Raw genomic sequence first — 21,427 nt, 5'->3', positions numbered from 1 at the left:
GCTCCTGGGAGCTGTCGGCCGGAGGAGGGGCACTGTCAGGCTTGGGGCAGGGACGGCCAAGCCGCCCTCCACGGGGGCCTGTACCCTGCTCACACCTGCAATGCACATGGGGCCCTTCCCTGCTTGCCCGCCCCCCGCCCCCGCACCGTCACGCTCCATCCCCGCAGTCCTGTGAGGGCAGGAAGCGCCAGGAGCTCCCACTGCACCTGTCTTGTTAGGAGAGGCTGAGCGGAGTCCTCAGAAGCTGAGGGCCACTGAGTCCTTTCCCTGTAAACGGTCTGTTCTCTGAACAACGGAGGGCTGTTCAGGCGTGGGTTCAAATCCTGACCCATATGTCCTGGCCAGGTGACTCTGGCAGCCGAGCCTCGGTTTCCCCATCAGTAAATGGGAATCCTAACACACCCCTCAGACTGGATGGGAAGAGCTACTGTTTGTAAAGCGACAAAGCGCCGGCTCAGGAGGGGCTCCTGCTGCACAGCTGCCTCCTCCAAGAAGCGCCCCGAGTAACCCTCTCCCCACTGAGGGAGTCAGGCCTCCAAAGGCTCAGATCCACCTGCAGCACTGGGCTGCTGCCCGGCAGCCCTGCTCTACTGGTGCCGGAGCCTAAGACTGGGGTAGACCAGAGGCCCGGCCGGCATTCTCTGACCACTCCCCCCTGCCCGGTGGCCCCCCTGTCCCCCTGGGGCCTAACCGCCACAGCCTGCGGCCAGGAGAGGCTGCAGGATGGACAGAAGAAACGAACGAGAGCAGATGAGGAAGGAAGCTTCCTCTGGGGCCTCCTGCCACATGCGGACTGCTCAATCGGGGCAACATGAAGCACAGGCACCCTCTGCATCTGCACTGACGGATCCTGCTCTGCCAGACCCATGCTGGGCACCCAGTGGTGACTAAGGCAGCCCTGGGTCCTGCCCTCCCAGCCCGATAGGGAGAGAGACACATCATGAGACAGTGACGGCCCAGAGTGGTCAGGGCTGGGATAGGCACAGCACAGGAAGGGGGTCAGGGCAGTGGGATCACAGGGGCAGTGCCTGATCCAGATGGGGGATATCAGGGAGGGCTTCTTGGAGGAGGCACAGCAAAGGAGTGGCCTAAAAGATGGAAACGTGAGCCAGAAGAACATGCTCGTGTCTGTCAGGGATCACCCTGAGTCCCACTGTACAGATGAGGAAACTGAGGCTCAGGAAGGTGAAGCTGCTCGCCCAAGGTCAGGTGGGAAGGAAATAGCAGAGAACGCTAGCTGTTCCTCAGGATCGGTTTCCCGTTTTCCGTAATAACTTAATCCCACATTTTAGCTGGGCACATGGCCTCATCTCCTAGCCTGCCTGCAGCTAAGTGTGGCTGTGTGTGATGCTCTGGCCAATGGAAGTCAGCACAGGAGGAGGGTGAGGCTTCGGGAAGCATCCGTAAGGGGAGGGGATGTGTCCTCTCTCCTGCTGGTGGGAGCTGAACTTGATGGCCAGAGCTCCAGCAGCCATCTTGGACCATGAGGATGACACCCCCCCCCCAACCCTGCCCCCCAAAATGGCAGAGCAGAGGCTAGAAGGAGTCCAGGCCCTTGTGAACTTGTGGAAGTGCCACACCAGCCCCAGAGTGCCCACCCCAGGATTTTTTTTTTGGTAAGGAAGACTGGCCCTGAGCTAACATCTGCGCCAATCTCCCTCTACTTTGTATGTGGGACGCCACCGCAGCATGGCTTGATGAGCAGTGCCATGTCCACACCCGGGATCCAAACCCATGAACCCCTGGGCAGCCAAAGCGGAGCGCAAACTCAACCACTAGGCCGGTCCCCCGTTCCAGGATTTTTACCTCCACAAAACTTTGCATGTTTCAGTTATTGTTAATTTGGGTTTGCTGCCAGTTGCAACCAGAGCAAATTTAAATACAGTTTGGATTATGGCAATGTTGCCCTGTAATAATACAAGGTACCGTCTGTTGAGGGCTCGTTCTGTGTCTGACACGTTTCACACACAGCATTTCATATACTGCTCACTGGGGCCCCGGCAGTGGGAACAGTCACATCCCTGTTTTGTAGACAAAGTCACTGGGGATCAGAGAGATGAAGACACCCGCCCAGGCTGCACAGCGAGCAAGTGACAGGGTAGGACGTGAAGCCTGCTCCCCAATTCTGGGACTCAAATGCGTCCCCCTTCAAAGCCCCAAGGCCCCTCACTGATCCTTCTGAAATGGAGAAGGGTAGGGATCCGGCGAGGCTGGTGGAAGGCGCCTACCTTCGTATGCCTTGGCTGCATTGACCAGGCTGGACCACTCGAGGCCGGCGGCCGTGTCGGGCAGCGGCATCATCCCGGGGTCGAGGCGCCGCAGCGGCCGGTCCCGCCCGTCAGCCAGCGAGAGCTCCGAGGCCGAGATGGTGGCTGGCGGGGAGAGCAAAGACGGGGACGGTGAGGACGGCAGGCGAGACAAAGCAACTGACATGTCAGGTTCCACTTTATACCCGATTGTTACAATATTACACACAGTGAGATAAACACGTCATCTTTATTAGGTGAAAAACACCAGGGAGATGCCCTGCAGGGTGAGGGGAGTCACATGTTCACATGGGTACAATTTAATGAGGGTGCGAGGGGAGGCCTTGCTGAGAATGTGGTGTTTGAATAAAGCTCTGAAGGAGGGGAGTGAGTGAGCTGGGGGATCCGTGGGGGAAGAGCATTCCAGGCAACTGGAACAGCCAGTGCAAAAGCCCCGAGGCATGAACGTGACTGTAGGTTCAGAAAGACGGAGGAGGCCCGTGCGGCTGGGACAGAGCGAGAGGGAGAGAGTAGAGGGAGGTGAAGTGAGAGAAGTGACAGGGCTGGCCGTGTGGGGCCTTGTGGGCCACGATGACATTGTCCCTTCCCGTGGAGCCACGGGAGGGCTCTGAGCAGGGAGGGACGTGACCTAACATGGGTGCTCACAGGCGCCCTCTGGCTATGTGTAGGGACAGACGTGTGTGTGTGTGTGTGTGTGTGTGTGTGTGTGTGTGTGTGTGTGTGTGTGTGTGTGTGTGTGTGTGTGTGTGTGTGTGTGTGTGTGTGTGTGTCGCAGTGGGGGGAGCAGGGAGACGGAGAGGAGGCTGTGCTGGTCCAGGAGGGAGACGAGGGCGGACAGCAGCAGGCAGGGCTGTGGAGGGACAAGTGGGCAGATCCTGGATCTCTTTTTTTTTTTTTTTGAGGAAGATTAGCCCTGAGCTAAGACTGGCCCTGAGCTGAGATCCGTGCCCATCTTCCTCTACTTTATATGTGGGACGCCTGCCACAATGTGGTGTGCCAAGCAGTGCCATGTCCACATCCGGGATCCAAACCGGCGAACCCTGGGCAGCTGAAGCGAAACATGTGAACTTAACCGCTGCGCCACCGGGCCGGCCCCTCCCGGATCTATTTTGTAGGCAGAATGAGAAATGTTTCCTGGAGAGTGGGTGTGGGTATGTGATGGGGGGGCCCAGGATGTCATCGAGGTTCTGGCCTGGGCAGAGTGGGAGACCGCTGGCACTAAGGGAGACAGGGAGATCTGGGTGTGGGATCAGAAGTTTATTTCTGGAGGTGCAGTGTGTGGAAGCCATCGGACCCCCACCAGGAGCCAGCAGCCGGGGGGCCCCAAAACACCAGGACAAGGGATATGGACCCAGACACTGGAGAGCAGTGTACCAGAGGCTCCTTCTAGATGATATGGGGGGCCGGCCTGGTGGCACAGTGGTTAAGTGCGCATGTTCCACTTCGGTGGCCTGGGTTTGCCGGTTCAGATCCCAGGTGCGGATATGGCACCACTTAGCAAAAAGCCATGCTGTGGTGGGAGTCCCACATATAAAATAGAGGAAGATGGGCACAGATGTTAGCTCAGGGCCAGTCTTCCTCAGCAAAAAGAGGAAGATTGGCAGATGTTAGCTAAGGGATAATCTTCCTTGGGGGGGAAAAAAAAAGTAAAAATAGATGATACGGGACCTCAACCAAAACCCTTGGGATGGACACATCTCTGAAGTCACGATCTGTTTGGATCTGAGAAAGCTGTGCTGATGCTGTATATTCCTAACACCCCCAGAGAGGTTGGGGAGGACCCCATAGTTGACACCCCAGTGTCTGCGGGGAGCAGTGATGGCTGACACTGAGTGGGCTAAAGGACCAGAAACAGCCTCATGGCGGCCCAGGTTTGGGTCTCGCCACCCAATGAGTTTGGCCCCAGCTTCTGTGCTGCATTTCAATTTCAGAGCCTTTGGGGTCATGGATAAGGGACGACAGGGTGGACAAAGCCACGGCCACCCCCAGCCAGCGCTCAGCTTTTTGATGGGGCTGTGTGCACGGTGCCCCTTCACAAGGGACAGCCGGTAAATATCTGAGGATGAACAAAGGGGTGGGGGAGTCACACCCCTGCACCCCCCGCAAGAGGTGGCAGACTTCGGGTGAGTCAGCTAAGTCAGTCAACACTCATGAAGCAATCTGTCTGGTGCTGGAACCAGGAGTGGGGAGCAGCAAATAGACACCCCACCCTCGGGGCCCCACGATGAGCTCTCCAGTCTGATGTCCTCTCTCTGGTCTCAGACAACCCCAATCCTTGGGCGCTCTGCATCCTAGGTGATCCCTAGATGCTCGGCTAACATCCCTTGCCCCGAGGGTGACACTCAGTGCCCAACCATCAGGGCCCCCCTCCATGCTCATGTGCCCCCCAGATCCCTCCCTCAGCTGACACTGACACCAACAACCTCCAGTGGTGATGCCCCCGCTTCCCAGCCCTGGGGTCGCCCCCTGCCACCCCCAGAGTCCCGGCTCACATTTCTTCTCGGGGAAGCCGTTGCCGGGGGCAGGGCCCGTGCCAGGGCCGCCGGGGCCGGGGGGGTGGGGGTGCTGGTGCTGGCGGCGGGCGGGCAGCGTGCTGGAGGGGAAGGCGCAGGTGCTGGTGAAGAGCACGTCGCTGGGCAGCCCGGGCTCCAGGCCGGCAGGGCTGGCGAAGCTGGGCTCCCGCCGCCCGCTGCACAGGCTCTCATCCGACAGCGTCCGCTGCAGGCTCTTCTGTGGCGACTGCTGCCGAGACAGGGTGGACGTGTGGCGCGTCACAGCCTGGCCATGGTCACCGTGCTCTGAGATTTCTTCCCGGCCTGGTCATCAGTGGCGCTTACGCACCCAGCGTCCAACCCTGCCCCCTTTCTGGTCAAAGCACCCTGGTTTCCCCCTGGGGATACCACCTCCCCAACTTGTGGCCCACCAGGTTCTGGAGGGCCAGCACCACCTGCCCCCCAGGCCCCATGAGAAGGACATGAGGACCAACGACAGCGTCCTTTTCTGGCCACATGCGGTACTATTGGGATAACTTCCCCATGAGCCCGCCCAAGCCGGTTCACACTGATTCTGTCCCGGAACCATGGGACGTCCTGACTCTGTAGGCAGCTGGCCGCCCCCCGCCCCCGGCCCTGCCACGTACGCCTGCCTCCCGCTCCTGCTCGGGCGCCAGGTTGTCCATGATGATGAGCTTCTTCAGGTCGTCCTCGATGGTGGATTTGTAGTTCTTCCGCGGGGAGCGCAGGTCTCGGAGAGATGCCCGCAGCCGCGGCTGCCCGAAGACGTTTTTCGTGTTGGTGTCCACCTGCCTGGAACGAGAGGGTCGGGTCAGAGGGTCTCGGGCAGGCTCGAGTGGCTTCTCCAAGCTGTCCTGACCTGAGAAGGCTGGCTGCCCTGGGTGAGTGGCCGCAGCCGTGTCCACTTCACCTGGCGGAGTGCGACAGAAGCGGGACTCCGCTTGTCCGCTTGTTCCCTCAGCCCACAAATACCTCCTGGGAACCTTCTCTGGTGCGGGGTGGGGCGCGGGGTTCAGCCGTGAACGTGGAGCCAACCTCCAGGAGGGGAGACCTACAATGAGCAACTGAATGGAAAGGGAGACCCCATGAGGTGCGGTAGAGAGAAGGGTTTTGAAGAAAAAGAGAGCTTGGTAAGTGGATAAGGAGCCATAGGGATGGAGGATGGCGTTCCTGAGGAGGTCACTGCTGAGCAGGGTCCTGGGTGGAGGGAGGGAGCCACAGGGCGGAGGAGCATCCCAGGCCAGGGGGGCAGAGGGTGTGAGCAGGCCGAGGGGTGGAGGGAGGGGCCCGGGAGGGGCGGGGGCAGACGTGAGGGAACGGTGAGCCTCAGAGGGGACCTGGCTGCATGCGGGAGCCCCCGGACTCTGAGCTGGGGAGTGCTGCTCCTCATCTGCGCTTTGGGAGGACTGGCTCTGGCTGCTGGAGAGAAAAGAGACCCTCATGGGAGTGGGGACAGGAGGCAGCGGGGAGGCTCCTGCAGTTGTTTGGGTGAGAGATGGGGAAGGGGGGGGCCAAGACCAGGGCTTCCAGTCAGAGAGGAGGGATGGGGCCTCCCAAACAGACAGTCCCCTGGGGAGGACTGGCCCCTGTGGGAAGTGCAGGGCCCCAAGCAGCAGCTCCGGCCCGGGTGCCCCAGGGCCTATCATCAGACCTGCCTGACCTCGGGCTCCTCATCTGTCACGTGGGGTAGGAGAGCTCATGCATCATGGGGTGGCTTGCCCTGAGCGGGAGCCTAGAGCCCTGACTGCCACCGTGCCCACTGTTCCACTGGACTTCCCGCTCCAGAAGTCGGCCTGCGAGCCTGGCCACTCCGACCACCATCCCCCTCTTCGGCATTCCCAAAGCCGACCTTGTACCACCTTCCAGAATGCTCTGTGGGCTAAAAGCCACTGAAGCACAGCCTGGGGTTAAAAGCAGGAGCCTGGAGGTGGATGGGCCTGCGTCTGAGTCCCGGCTCTGCCTGTTCCTGCTGTGCGACCCTGGGCGGATCGTACCACCTCTCTGATGCTGGTTTGTTTATGGGAGAACACCCTGACCTCGCAGAGCTGGGGGCTTTGCTGCACAGGGCTGGCTGGCGCCTCACATGGCGCGGACGCTTGGAAAGTGAGGGCTGAGGGCTCTCACCGTTTACTGGAGGGTGACCAGCACCCTGACCAGCACCCACCCTGCTCAGCGGCTCCCTCGCCCTCTGCTGGCTCCACAGGTTGTCATCCCGTGGCTCCCGGGCCCTCTCCCGGCCACGGCTGGCGCCCGCGGGACACCATGTCCTCCACTCCTGAGACTGCCCCTGACGCCTCCTCTTGCCTTCCGGTTCTGGCCCAGCCTGTAGGCTCAGGTCTTACCTCCCCAGTGAAAACTGGGTCCCTGAATTGATGTGTCGCCATCACCGGGGGACAAATAATGACAGCTAACAGGGGCACAGCCCTCGCCGTGCGCCGGGCACCATCCCCCATCCCGAGGGCTCTGTGTAAGCCCACTTGTTAAACCCACATGGCAGCTCCCCCCGGAGCCACTATTCCTATGCCCCCCCCCCCCATTGTACAGATGGGAAACTGAGGCACGGAGAGAGAAAGTGACTACATGACACTTGTCCAAAGACACATGGCCTGAGTGGAGGAGTCGAGATGCCAGCCAGGGCCACGAGGCTGCAGAGTCTCCAGGGGTCACCGTGCTGGACCACCATGTTTCTATCACAAAAGACGGCCCCCAGAAGACGTATGGTGTGTGGAACATAGCCGCCTTTGGCTTAATAATACGCTTTTATATGCGGAAAGAACATTCTGGAAGAAACAATGAACAATGATGACCTCTTGAAAGGAGGAGTCATTAGGAAGTGGAAAAACAGGACTTTTTCATCTGATCCCCTTCTGAACTGTCTGAATTTACTGTACCAGAATCACATGTTATGACAACAATGATAACAAAAACCAGTTTTACAAAAGCTGACATCTAGACTTCATCACTTTGTAACTCAAGACAGAAGTCTTTGGCCCGTGGGGACAGAAGCTGTGGGGCTCCCCATGGTTCTGAGGTCGATGTCGTCTCTCTCCTCAGCTGCCAGCCTTGGGACTTTAACAAAGCGAGGGCGGGCGGGCGGCAGGCTTTGTCAGGTCATATTCCTCCCAAATGAGAACGCCCGGCCTGGGGGTCTGGCTGCATTAGGGAGCTCTCTGAGGGCCTTCTCTGGGCAAGGGAAAACCTTCAGATCCGAGAGAGAAGGACGGAGAGACGCAGAAACCCCGGAGCACGCGTTCCTCCCATGGGAGCTAGGAGGGGACTGACCCCCCGCGTTCCCTTTGGATTTCGCCATTTCCCAGAAGCCCCTGCACGGGGAGAATGAGACTCAGCAAGGACACATGATGTGCGGTGCCCGTCTCCCCCGGGGGGAGCGGCTGGGCCCTCGCTGCCTATACCGCAAAAAAGGGGCACTGTCCACAGGCTCTCCTCTGGAGGGCGGTCACAAGACCTGCTGGAAACTTTAAAGTGTGCTCTCCTTCTGGGAGTGTGTCCTTCAGAGAGGCTCGTGTGGACCCACGGGTGCCAGGGACACTTCACGGGGTCCTGCCTGTGAAGCGCACAGAATCGGTGGGCAGGAGAAGGGCGGGGCCCCAGAAGACAAGACCCTGTAGCTGCCAGAGACAAGAGGAGCTGACTCGCACGACATGGCAAGAGCTTCTCCCAGACCCGTCAGGGGAATAAAGCAGTGGTACGCATAGTGTGAATTCATTTTTAGAAAGCAAAACTCACAGAGCGCTTAGCTTGGCATATCAAGTTTACCAAACTCTCGGCTCAAAAGGTGGATATGTGGGGGATTCACTTTCAAACTACGTTCCTCACCACAGCCCACGAGGTCTGAACAATTTGTCCTCATCTCCTCCCACACAGGCCTCCCAACATTCCTTAAACACACCGGGCACGTTCCTGCCTCAGGGCCTTTGCACTGGCTGTTCTGTCTGCCCAGAGTGCCCTCTCCAGTATTCCCCATGACTGGCAGCTTCTCATCCATCCAGCTTAGCTCAAGTGTGACCTCCTCAGAGAGGCCTCGTCTGACCGCTGGACCTTCTGGGGCTCCTCCCAGCCCAGGAGCGCACGGTCATCAGTTCCTGTGCTGCTTTCTCACTGTGTGTACCTGTGCGTTTTGGCCCCACTCCTCCCACCTCCCCTGCAGCCCTCTGCACTCTATGGCCAGTGTCGGAACAGGGCAGGCCACACGGGGTGCACCCCGACAGTGCCTGCTAAACGTGGAGGACATGGAACCACCCCTCCTTCTAACCAACCGACCAGCTTCCCTACCTTCTTCCTTCCAGCCCTCCTTACTTTCTTCCTTCCTTTCACAGGTGTAAGTGACTTTTATAAAACAGAACAAAGTATAGAGATACTCTGAAAAACTGAGCCAAAGGACGGAAGTATTCCTTCCCCGTTCTGTTTAATTTGTGTCCATTTGCTAAAGTCACCTTCCCGCCCCTAGGACCTCCAGGACTCTAGTGGGACATCCTAATTCTACAGTGGAGGGCTGGCTCACCCGAGGAAATCATGCTAGAACCTTCTCCCTTGACCCTCAAGTCTGCACCTATCTCATCCCCTGCAGGTCCCACAGCCTGACACTATCCGTGGGCTGCCATGACACGTCTAACAGGAAGAAGCACGATGAAATTCAGTTTGGAGAGTCAAATTCATCATTTTTGCTCTTATTCTCTTTCTTCTGGAAGAATTTTCCAATGTATTTTCTTTTGTTTTTTTGCTGAGGAAGATTGGCCCTGAGCGAACATCTATTGCCAATCTTTGTCTATTTTTAATGTGAGTCACCAACACAGCATGGCTGATGAGCCGTCTATGTCCATGCCTGGGATCCAAACCTGTGAACCTGGTCCACCAAAGTGGAGCATGTGAACTTAACCACTGCGCCACGGGGCCGGCCCCCAATGTATTTTCTAAATTGCACATCCCAAGCAATAATTCAAAATGGTATTAACTCCAGGTTAAAAAACCAAACTGGCCTTATAAATCTCTGATCCTTTTCCTTTTTCTCAAGATCTCCGCTCTCCTCCACTGTTAGAGCCTCACAGCCTCTGAGGGTGAACTGGACACTCTCTGACGGTTCAACAAGACGAGCTCCCTGTCTACGGTCTGATATGGAACTGTCACCAAGGCATCTGGAGAGAAAAGAGCAGGCAGAAAAGGCTGAGGGCAGAGAGAGGAGGTGGCCACACTGGTAAATAGAAGGGGCTGTGAGGGATGCACAACCACACGCCTGGTGGTGCTGGGAATGTTCTGGAAGGATGCAGGAGAAATGAAATGACAGCCACTCTGGGGAGGGGGCTGGAGGCGGGGGCCGGGGCCGGAGAGAGCCTCGGTTTTCACGGCAAACCCTTTTCTGCTGGTTTGGTTTTCACCCTGTGCGTGTTTGACTTTTCAAAAAGCAAATGAAGAAACATCCAGAAGGTCCTGACTGACGGGCCCTGGACAGCATCTCTGCTTTGCCCGTGTTGTCTGAACTGGGATCCTGTCATGTTGTGGCATTAAACCACTTACGTTAGAAAAGAAAAAGACAGAAACATTACAGAGAAGGCTCTGCAGTCAGGACCCCGGCAAGAGCCGTGTCTTGTTCATGTGAGGGGAGCGCCAGAAGCGGAGGGCGACCAGAGGCTGCAGCTTGGCTGGGCCCCATCCCGCGACTGCAAGCCTCCACCTGGGGCAGCTCCCGGGCCGGTTAATAAGCTGATTAGCATCATTGCCCCATGGCTGGCGAGGACACGCACCAGGTCTGCACGGCACGGCAGGTGGCTGGCGGGTTTTCCTAGAAGGATGCTGGGAGAGGGGCCAACCCTGCCCCTGACGCTGGGGAGAGGCCTCCTCGGCTCCTGCCATGGCTGCACTGAGCTGGACCCAGGCCCGAAACCCCAGCAAGGAGGGGCCCGAGTGCCAGGTGTCACCCTCCAGATGCCAGTTCCCGCCAGCCTGGCCAAGAACAGCCAAGCGCCTCTGAGCCAGTGCTCACCCTCTCCCAGGCCGGGCCTCTCCGTGCCCGCATTCCTTCACCTCATCCCCTCGGAGGCCCAACAGGAGGGGGGCTGTCCCTCTTGTGGATGAGGATGCTTGGGGCCTGGGCCCTCAGGGGCGGCCCCCAGCCACTGCTCCACCTTCAGGCAGCACAGGGTGTGGTCCCCAGGGCCTGTCTCCCCCTCACTGGGCCTGGGTTGTGGAGTCAGGGGCCAAGCCACATGCACCTCATGACAACCCTCTGTGGTGTCGCTGACCCGGTTAACACCCAGAGGAAGGGTGGCAGCGTGGCCCTCTCTGGAGGAGGAGAGGCCCGTCCTGGCTATGCCAGCCTTGGGAAGCTTCTCGAGGAGGCCAAGGGCCACTGGCCTGCCGGGGCAGTGCCAGCCCTTCACCTGGGCTGAGATGAGACTGCCAGGGAGGAGGTGCCCAGGACGGCCACAGGGCAGGGCCAGGGACACTGGTGCTGCCTGCTCCCTGTGAGCCTGGATCCCCTGGGCCCCGTCACACCCGCCCCTGTGAAGCCCCGGGCAGCTCGAACTCAGTACTGGGCCACATGGATTAATGGATTAACGAAGCAAGTCTGCACAACTCTGGAGGTGGGACTGTCACCCCAATTTAAGGAGAGGGAACTGGAGGGGTGAGCAGCCCACGAGGACCCACCCTGACCCCATGTGGCTCTGCCCCCCAATGGCTGGAGAAGGCAGGCCAACAAGCTGAGGGTCCTGGGACCAAGTGGTCAGAAGGGGCTTTGCGGCCCGCTCCCGAGGCAGATGCACTCGGTCCCCTCACACAGACTCTCTGCCCTCCCCCAGCTCACTCCATCTGTCGTTCAACCAACAGAGCACATGCCCAAATACAGGGGGCCGCTTCCCTCCAAGAAACGAGTCCTCAGAACATACGAGTCCCTGCCTTGGACGGGGTCCGCCTTGAGTCTCTCCCGGGACGAGACGCTCTGCTCCTGATCTTGCCGGGTATGGAGCTGGCTCTGCCCCTTCTCACTGGGCGACCTGGGCTAGGCACTTCTAACCGTGCCTCAGTTTCCTCATCTGGAAATGGCAATAAGAATAGGATCCCTCTCCTGGGGCCAGGCCTGGACAGCCGGCGCAGAGTGGCCTGGCTGAAAGGCAGTGTGCCCTGACCAGAGAATGGAGGCCAAGAAAGTTAGGGCACGGATGTGGTAACTACTCCTGGGGGGATGGGCTCATAATACGTGGTGACCTTGTGGGGACAAATTACAAAACCAATCATCATACACTTGCAGTGATGAACCTGAACTGACCAAGTGAATCTGGGCAAGTGTCTCAACCACTCAGGACCTCGATTTTTCTCATCTGGAAAATGGGGTGCCAAGGGCCCACGCCTACTGTTCCGGACTCAGAAAGTACATGAATTTACGCAGGTAAAGGGCTGTGACGGTGTCTGGCAGGGCAGCTGTCTGTAAATGTAGGTAAATGTTATGCAAATAAATTCTTGTGCCTCGGGATAAAATTTTAGCAACAGCATCATACACAGATCAAAAAAACACATGCTTAACCTCAAATAATTTAGTTGGAAGTGATGACAATGTTTTCTGGAAAACTGGGTTAGGTGACTCACAAGTGACTGTAACAATGACAGAGACACTAACCTCCAAAATGCTCGGGGAGAGTTTGAATAAAACGGCTTTATGAAAGGGGAGTATGTGGACAAAAGCAGTCACTCTAGACTAGCGTATTATCTTATGCATGGGATTTTAAAAACGTATCGATAAATTAATAAATATTGTAAGAATCCATGGAGTTATCTTATTTGTGTCCCCAAATACTTTATAGATTCAGCTTACATACGTTCACACGGACACACACGTTACGTGAAGGGCTTCTCGGATCTTCCCATTGGGAAGGGGCTGGTTTTTAGGGTTGTCCTATATCCAGGCATATTTTCTGAGCATGTACTACGTCCAGGGCCCTGGGTGGGGCTTGGGGTGTCCCTGCTCTCCCAGGACTCTCAGCTCAGTGGGGGCGACAGACAGGAAGGCGGTCACCAGGAGATGACCTCCGGATGGGCGCTGGGCTGGGCCCACGGAAGGGAGGGGGCGCGGGCTCTGCGGGAGGGGTGAGCCTGGAGTGCGCTGGGAGACATTCTCCAGGGCAGGCCCCGTGTGCTGAGGTCGCGACGGGTGTTATGGGTCTTCCCAAAGATGCACTGAAGTCCTAACCTGGAGGGTCTTGCAATGTGACCTAAGTGGAAACAGGGTCGCTACAGAGGTAACCAAGGTACAACCTGGCAGTCAGGGCGGACCTGAACATGGTGGGTGTCCTCACAAAAAGGGGCAACGTGGACACAGATACGCGCACAGGGAGGACAGGAAGCCTGGCGAAGAAGGCAGAGGAGGGGAGACGCATCTGCAGGCCGAGGACTCCCCCAGATGGCCAGCAGATCAGCACAAGAGCAGATGACAGGGAGGCAGGGGGCACATCCCTCTTCACGCCCTCGGAGGGAACCCGCGCTGACACCTTGATCTGGGACTTCGAACCTTCAGCACCGCCTGAGCCTGGGCCACCCTAAGAGTGGGCCTTACATACCCTACCGGGTTGCAGTGACAATGAAGCGAGATGCCTGCCTCAGAGCTTCACGATGGGGCACCCAGAGTGCCAGGCAGGCCACTAGTGTCTTGTCACCAAGACAGTGCCACCTGCTTTCCCAGGGGGTGGGGGTGGGGATGGGCTGTGAAACAAAAAAATGACAGAATGACAGCAGGGGCCATGAAGGCCCTTCTGAGGAGATGGCAGCAGATTGGGCCTGTGTGGAGGGCCTGAAGCTCTGGGGCGAGCCCCAGGCGGTGAGGAGCCACTGCCACGGCCCTGTGGGTGGCCTGTGGAGTGAGGAGGGGGTGTGGGGTGGTCACATGGGGTGGACGGGAGTCGGCCCAAGCACACGGCGCACCAGGGCCTGGTATGAAACGTGCGCGGCTCTCACTAACCCTGGGGGGGCGGGGGGTGGCACTGGAGTCTTTAACCAGGGGCCTGGAGGACGGGGACTCATTCCCAGAATGCCCCTGGCTGTCAGGGAGGTGTGTGAACTGGATTCTCAGGGTGATTCAGCGTGCTTCCCCTCGACATCTCCAGGGACGCTGATTCTACTTCCTTATGATCTCTGTGTCACCCCCACATTTGAATGGCCCCATCCAAGTCATGAAAGATGACCTTACAAAGAACAGAATGGAGGATGGTAGACGCCCTCAGACCCAGCACAAGGGAGCCCTGGGCCAGGTTCCCAGGCTCTGATCCAAGCACCATCCCTGACCAGCTGCACGACTCGGCCTCAGGAGCCTCATCTGTAAAATGGGGCGAACAGTAGGTTCACCTCACGGAGCTGCTGAGGACTCAGTGAACTAACTCACGTCTAAGAACTCAGAACCGAGCCTGGCACACAGCCAGCACTCAGTGAATGTCAGACACCACAGTCCCCTATCATGAAGAAACGACGGCTCTCTCCTACCTGCGTACTTCTTGTCTCTCTTTCGATTTGCAGCAAAACCTCAAACGAGCTGCTCACACGGCAGCCTCCACATCTGCTCCCCTTCTCTCCTCCTGCACCCCCGAGTCAGCTCCACGGGGCTCCGTCCCAGCTGACCGCTCGTGGTCCATCACCCCCGGGCGCCTCCTTCTCAGCCTCCTCTGCTGGTCCTCCTCCTCTCTAATCACCGAGGGGCTCAGGCCCAGTCTGACACCTCCCCGCCTCTCTACCCACACTCCCGGCCTAGTCAGCTGCTCCAGCCTCGTGCCTCTATGCTGACGACACCCAGGTTTCTCTCTCCAGCCTGCTCCTCACTGGGTCCTCCTCTCAGCTCAAGGCAAAGCCACCCCTGAGGCTACGAGACCTGGCATCCTCTTCAACCTCGCCCTCTCTCACTCCACATCCACTCTGCTAGTAACCCAGTCTGCTGCCATCTGAGAATCTATCCTGAGGCCGCTCCTTCTCCCCTTCCTCGGCCTCCGCCCTGCTCCTGCCTGGGCCATCTCAGCAGCCCCTCCCTGGTCTCCCAGTTCCTTGCTGGTCGTGCCCCCCATGCAGCCACAGGGACCCTGTGAACACCGTTTAGATCATGTCCCTCCTGTGCGCCACACCCTCCCGTGAAGCCATGTCACTCTGAGCAGACGCTAAAGCCCTTAGAGGTGGCCCACAAGACCCTCCATGGTCAGTCCCTAAGGCGTCTCTGACTGCACGTGCTCACTGTTGCAGCCATCCCAGCCGCCCTCCCGCACACCAAGCGCGCTCCCCCCTCAGCATCTCTGAAGCGGTCATCCCTCTGCCTGGGATGCTCGTCATCCGCACACTGCACAGCGCCAGCCACCACTGACCTACTGCGTCCTTTCCTTAGTTACTCTATTTGTAGTCTATCTCCCCAACCCGAACGTCAGCTCCCCGGGGGCGGGCATCTCTGCCTGTTCACAGCTGTGGTCCTGGCGCAAACTGGTGCAGTGTCCTACTGACTGAGGACAGAGGTGCTGTCCCCTCCCCTGCCCAAAGACGCTCCAGCTGTGCCTCACGGGGCGTCCGGGCACTTACTTCTTGGGGTCAGTGAAGGGCAGCGGCCGCGCTGGGGGCTCGTCCGTCCTCTTCCAGCCTGCTGGGTGCTTATTGTGCACAGGCTGCTTGGAGAAGAAGGACTTGGGGACAGAGGCGGAGAGCTGGAAGGCGCTGGGCTGGGCTAGCTGCGAGGGCCGGGGAGTCTCTGCGCTGGCTGTTTTGTACACCTGAGCGGGGTAGCCGGCCCTGGAGCCCATGTCACTGCAAAGTAGAAACGAGAGAAATGAAGGATTGAATCCGCCCCACGTTTCAGAGGACCGATCTGTTTCAATTTACTCTTGGGAAAGAAGAAACTTCACTCACACAAGAGAGTCACAAATACACTCCTGCTGTGAAAATTCCAACAATACAGAAGCCACACAGAGAAAAGCAAAGCTGCCTGCACGGCCCCCAGTCCCACCCAGGAATGCCCTCCTAGCACGTTTGGTAGCTCTGTCGGAATCTAAAATGTCACCTCCGTGGGTGGATGTGCCCCGAGATTCTGTCTCCTGGGGACCACCTCCAGCCGAAGGTGGGGTCCTGCCACCTGTCTCTAGAGGTGCCCACGGTTCACAGTGTGCTCTGTCCTCTTCACCTTCTCCTGCGCATTCCAGATACACACGTGTACACGACCAGAGAACCAGCACCCTTTCTGGAGAGGGGGTGAAGAGCTACGTTTTTTATAACTAGGTTCATGTCAATACACTGTTCTGTAACGTGAATTTGTTTTTTTTACTTAAAATGTATCTTGCCATGTAGTCTCTTCATTTCAACAGTTTTTGAGCACCGACTACACGTCAGACAACATCCCAAGTGATCTAACCAAAACCACAGCTCAGCATCCCAAATGCTGGGCTCCTGTGAGATTAACGCTGCAGTGAACCCCACCACTGTTCGCTGGGACCCAACTCTTGGGGACCCAACCGCTTACCCCACTGAGGCAAATCAACTTTTAAAACTTTTTAGTAAAATTCCAATTCCATTTCAGGTAAGAGGTATTTAATGAGAAAATTAACGCCCTTGGAGTGTAAGTCAATACATCCTTTTTGAAGGTCAACTTAGCAAGATGAAGGGGTGGGACTTTGGACTATGGCCGAATGAGAAGACTGGCAATCCTCTCTCTAATAAAGCACAAAACTGACAAAACCCACCATTTCGGCACTTGAAACTGACCAAGGGCATACAACAACCCAGGAAACGTTTATACTTGAAAACTGTGGATCCCCAGGGAAGGAAAGAGGGCATGTGTGGCATTTTGGCCTGGGGCTCTTCCCACCCCCTGCCCAGCTCAATGAACCAGGAACTTCTGCCACAGCGGAATCTCTGGGACAGCGCCAGGCACACTAACACACGCGCAAAGAGAGTTTCAGAAGAAGGAAGAAAGAAAGCGGCAAAAGAGAGTTGAGGAAATCATGGCCGAAAGCCATCCAAATCCGATGAAAAACATGAATTATACATCTAAGAAGCTCAACAAATCCCACGCAGGATAAATACAAAGACATTCACACCTAGAAAAACAGGTGGACGTCAAACACTTATAGATAAAAACCTTGAAAGCATTAAGAGAAAAAGGATTCGTTGCACACAGAGGAGCATCAATACAACGATCTGTTGACTCCTGGTTTGAAACGGTGGAATGGAACGATATTTTCAAAGTGCTGGAAGAAAAAACTGTCAACCAAGGGTTCTACATCCAGCAAAACTATTCTTCACAAATGCAGGCAAAGTAAAGACGTTCCCAGATAAACAAAGTGAGTGAATTAATTGCTAGGATTATCTGCAGAGTGAAACAATACAAGTCCTCAGGTTGGAAGGAAATGACTCCAGATGGTGAGCTGAATCCACATGGAGAAATGAACAATCCAGGATGGCAAATCTGTGGTTTAGAAGAAAAGACTCTATGGATTTATGTTTCCGTATTTCTTCTCTAACTGCCTTAAAGCCATAAGACTGCATAAGGCAATAATCATAACACCATACTGTTGGGTTTATAACACAGACGGACATAATACATATGACAAAAATAGCACACAGGAGGGGGAAGGGAATGGGGTTATATTGGAGAAAAGTTTCTGTATTTTATTGGCATTGTTAGTATTAATCTGAATTAACTGATAAGATGCATATTATAATACGCTAAAAAAGTCCACAAAATTAAGAGAAATCCAAACTAAAATACACTAAAGTATACTTAAATACATTTAATTAACACAAAAGAAGTCAGTAAAGGACAGAGGAGCAAGAAAACAGTGCACATATAGAAAACAAACAGCAAAACAGCAAACGTAAATCCAATCACCATTCAATAATTACATTAAACACAAATGTTTAAACATCCCAATCAAATGGCAGAGACTGTCAGACTAAATTAAAAGAGCAAGCTCTGACTTATATGCTTTCTACAATTTAGCAGCATCTACTAACAGGGCCAGGACGGGCACTGGTGAGGGGAGGTCCAGGGAGCCATGGAGCACATCGCACCAGGAGTGGCCTGTCTGGGACGGCCAGGAGGCAAGGGCATCCGAGCCGAGAACTGGAGGATGAGCAGCACCCGTCGAACGCTTGACGTCCCTGAAGTCCGTGCCACAAAAGGCCAGCACCAGCACACGCAGACACACAAAGGATGGCACTGCGTGCTGTGTGCAATCAAGGAAACTCGGAAACGGCCGGAACGTCTTTTGATAGGAGATGAACACATCATCCCCAGCACATCCATACGATCAAAAAGTACGCAGCGAGTGCAAAGCATGAGGTAGATTTCTGTTTACGGATGTGGACAGGTGTCTGAGCTACAGGAAGTGGAAATAAGGCTTGGTGCAAAGCTGGACCTTCTTTCTCTTTTTTCAAATGTCTACGTGTTGTATGATTATTGGGCCTTTTTGGGTCTTTTTTACAAAAAGGAGATGTACGGTGTTTTTCCAACTGTGGGTCAGGAACTCAATTTAGTAGGTCTTGACCATTATTAAGGGGAAAAAAAGGAACAGGCTAAAATAAAAAACGTTGGTGTACATGACAGGACCGTGTGAGACTTCATTCCGGGTGTCTGTGCTGGGTGCAACGTAAAAGGCTTTTCCTGTTTTGGGTAATGGTCAAAAATGTTTGAAGGAACTAAGCTGGTGCCGACTGGAGAAAAATCTCCGGGGGAGTGTACACTGACTATCTCTGCAGGCAGCACTGATGGGGAACGCGTACAGAAGTCAAGCGAAACCGTCGAAGTCGCACAGGGTAAGAAGGAAGTGCCCTCTGACACTCAGTGCCCTCCTCTGGGCAGCCTCGCTCCACCCTGTCTTCCTCTTCGACAGAGCGCGTGGGCATGGGTGCGAGACCGAGTGCGTACCCTCCCAACTTGTCTTTGTAAAATAAATGGCAGCACATTGCAAGCTCGCTCTGCACCTGCTGTTACCTCCACAGCACGTTCTGGAGATCTCTCCACGTCAGGCCAGACAAGCCCCCTCTCTTCCATGGCTGCAGAGGGTCCACTCCATGGACATACCCTCATGGATTCTAACTCTAACTTGTACTTCCCACAGTACACATTTCTCGACCTTGTCAACAGGCATGTTCAACTTCTGTGAGCCGAGAAAACAAGAGAGGATCTTAAAAAGGAAGGGAAAAAGTTGAACACCAGCTCGATCCATTGCCTTTTTCCAGAGGGGCTGCTCCTCTTCAGGCCTCGTGGCAGACCCTGTGGTGTCATCCCAATACCACCCCCCCCCCCCCCCCCCCCCCAGTAAATAAAGGCTGACTACTTGTCCCTTGCTTGAGGGAGGTGACCAAACATCCAGCCCAGGGGGCGAATCCTGATTAGCTGACATCACTTGTCTGGGATGGGCTGGGGTGGGCCCGTGAGACACCGAGTGTGTGTGTGGACTGTGTGCCAAAAAACACACAAAGAGCCTTTGCAGAAAACATCACCCCCTCTGCCACTGGACACTGACTATCTGCTTAAATGACAGGCTCTGTGAGACCGTGAGGGGACGCAGCCTGTAGTCCAAGATGGGCAGGACAAAAAAGGGGAGAGAACCTGGGTCCTTGAGTCAATGAATTACCCAGTCCTGGGGCCCTGTTACCTGGGACTTCGAGTTCTGGGAGATAACAGACTTCTCCCAAGGAGCTGGAATATTCTGTTGCCTGCAGCCAAAGGCCTTCCCACGGCTGTCCCATCTTCAGCCGCTAGGAGCCTCAGGAATGGAAGCAGGGCCGCAACAAAGCGCCAGGCCCTCAGCAGGCTGTGCCTCTCCACCCAGCCCTCCAGGCGGGCCGCCCTTCCCACACCCCCAGGGACCAGGAGCCATGCCAGGCACGCTTCATTTCTCAGTGGCAGCGGGCAAGGTGTGTGGCACAGGTGGAGCCCCCACCCCGCCACCAATCAAGAGAGAGCACATTTTCTTTCTGAAGCACCGGCGTGGCCAGGGGTCCTGGCTGGCTGGGCCTCAGCTTCAACTTCAAAAGGGAGGCAGCACCGTGCGGCTGATGAGAACATAGGCCGGGCCGCCCACCTGGCCAAGTGACACACTGCACTCTTTGCTCAAGTCCTTTCCCCTCGACGAACCTCAGTTTCCTCCTCTGAGAAATGAGGCAGCGCCCGCCTGCCTCATGGATCACACAGCGCAGGCCGGGCCCGAGAGATGCTCCCCGAGCTGCAGGTAGGAAAGGGGTGGTGGGTCCAGGGGCTAAACGCTCCGGGCCCAGCCAGGACTTGGGGCGGGGGGACCAGCCTGCTCTGCATCCCTACCCCCACCCCGAAAGGCTCTGCGGCTCTGCATTTACCTGTGTTGTATCTTAAAGGAGCATTTAAGGGTTGAAGTGAAAGGTTCCGTGGCTTAAAAAACAGCTGAAAAAGCACAGGCTGGATGGAGACACCACACAGCTGTGCAGCCACGTGCAGCTCTGGCTGCCTGGCCCCAGGGACACTGCCGGGGGCCTGGTGGTGGCGTAGGCACCATGGGAGCTGGGCCCTGCCTTCAGGAGGAAGGATGGTGGCAGAGCAGGTGACGGTGGCACTGCACCGTGCCCCGCCATGCTCTAAGCACCTTGCAGGGGTCACTTCATTCCATCGCCCCAGCAACCCCAGGAGGTAGGATCTACCACCATCCCCATGTCTCAAGCGGGGAAACTGAGGCCCAGAGACTAAATAAACTCACCACTTGGTCTTAACTGCTGGACCAAGCTCGCCCTCTCTCCCTGGTGTCTGGCGTGGGCTTGACAGTCAGACCCGTCCCTGCACGTGGCTGGGATTACGCCCCAGCGTGGGAGCCGCGAGGGGCCGCAAGGCACCGTGTGGCCTGGGAGCGGAAGCGGCAGGTCCTCTGAGGGTGGGAGCGGACAGGACCCGGGGTGAAGACGCACTGGCTCAAGATCGATGCGGAATCCGAGCCCGCTCCCCACCGTGGGCACCACCGCAGCGGCCCCTGTAGCCCACCCCACAAACGCAGCCCCGGAGCCTGGAGCCCCAGGAGGCTGATGGCCCCCTCCTGCCCAGGGCGCTGCGGCCCCACCATCCCACCACCTGCTCCGTGCCCGCTGCCCTCAGCTCCTCCCCCTGTCCCTCCCTGTCACGCTGCTTCGGCCACATGGAAGCAGCCCCTCAACCGGCCAGAAACATGTCCACGCCGCAGCCTGTGCGCTGCTCCCTCCCGCTCCCCCGAGTCCCAGGAGAAGCCTGGCCTCCGCTGCCCAAGCTGACAGGGACTCCGAGCAGGTCTGTGTCACATGTGACCGCAGCCTCCTCGTGAACACAGGCGGGGGGGCCCAGCGGACCCTGAGGCCTTGCAGAACCTTTCAGGGCTGCACCCCCAGAGGGGCATCGCCGGGAGGGCCCGGCCGGGCACCTCTGTGTGGAGCCTCGGCCTGCCCTCAACGGCACTGACAGATTGCTCTGGAAGTTTGGGACGTGTGCTGCTCACGGGAGGTGGGGCTGGGGCCGCCCGGGATGCTCAGCCCACGGCAGTGCCCGCAGCAGGCCTGGTGCCTGGCAGCGAGCCCAGGAGCCGGGCTCCCATGACGAACGTCTGCGGGAGAATCTGAGGCACTGAGGTCATCGCTGGGCACAAGCTGCAACAGGCTGCGAGAGCTGGGGCGCTGGGTCCCTGT

General features: G+C 57.0%; 1 protein-coding gene across 4 annotated transcripts in view; it reads right to left on the bottom strand.

Annotated features, from left to right (window-relative positions):
• Positions 1–21,427, bottom strand: part of SIPA1L3 (signal induced proliferation associated 1 like 3) — a 93,033-nt gene that overhangs the window by 9,565 nt on the left and 62,041 nt on the right. Inside the window, exons 14-17 of one of the 4 annotated variants that reach the window (XM_023649620.2) lie at positions 15,335–15,556; positions 5,407–5,572; positions 4,760–5,009; positions 2,229–2,372 (exon numbers count right to left, since the gene is read on the bottom strand). In XM_023649620.2, the coding sequence (XP_023505388.2) occupies positions 2,229–2,372; positions 4,760–5,009; positions 5,407–5,572; positions 15,335–15,556 (782 nt within the window). The remainder of the gene's footprint in view (positions 1–2,228; positions 2,373–4,759; positions 5,010–5,406; positions 5,573–15,334; positions 15,557–21,427) is intronic. The other 3 variants (XM_023649624.2, XM_023649625.2, XM_070224131.1) reach the window with 3 other exon arrangements.

This window comes from Equus caballus, chromosome 10 (assembly GCF_041296265.1).
Source record: "Equus caballus isolate H_3958 breed thoroughbred chromosome 10, TB-T2T, whole genome shotgun sequence".
In the NCBI taxonomy this organism is placed as follows: Eukaryota; Metazoa; Chordata; class Mammalia; order Perissodactyla; family Equidae; genus Equus; species Equus caballus.
The sequence above is the reverse complement of the archived record's forward strand: the minus strand, read 5'-3'. Positions and strand labels throughout refer to the sequence as shown.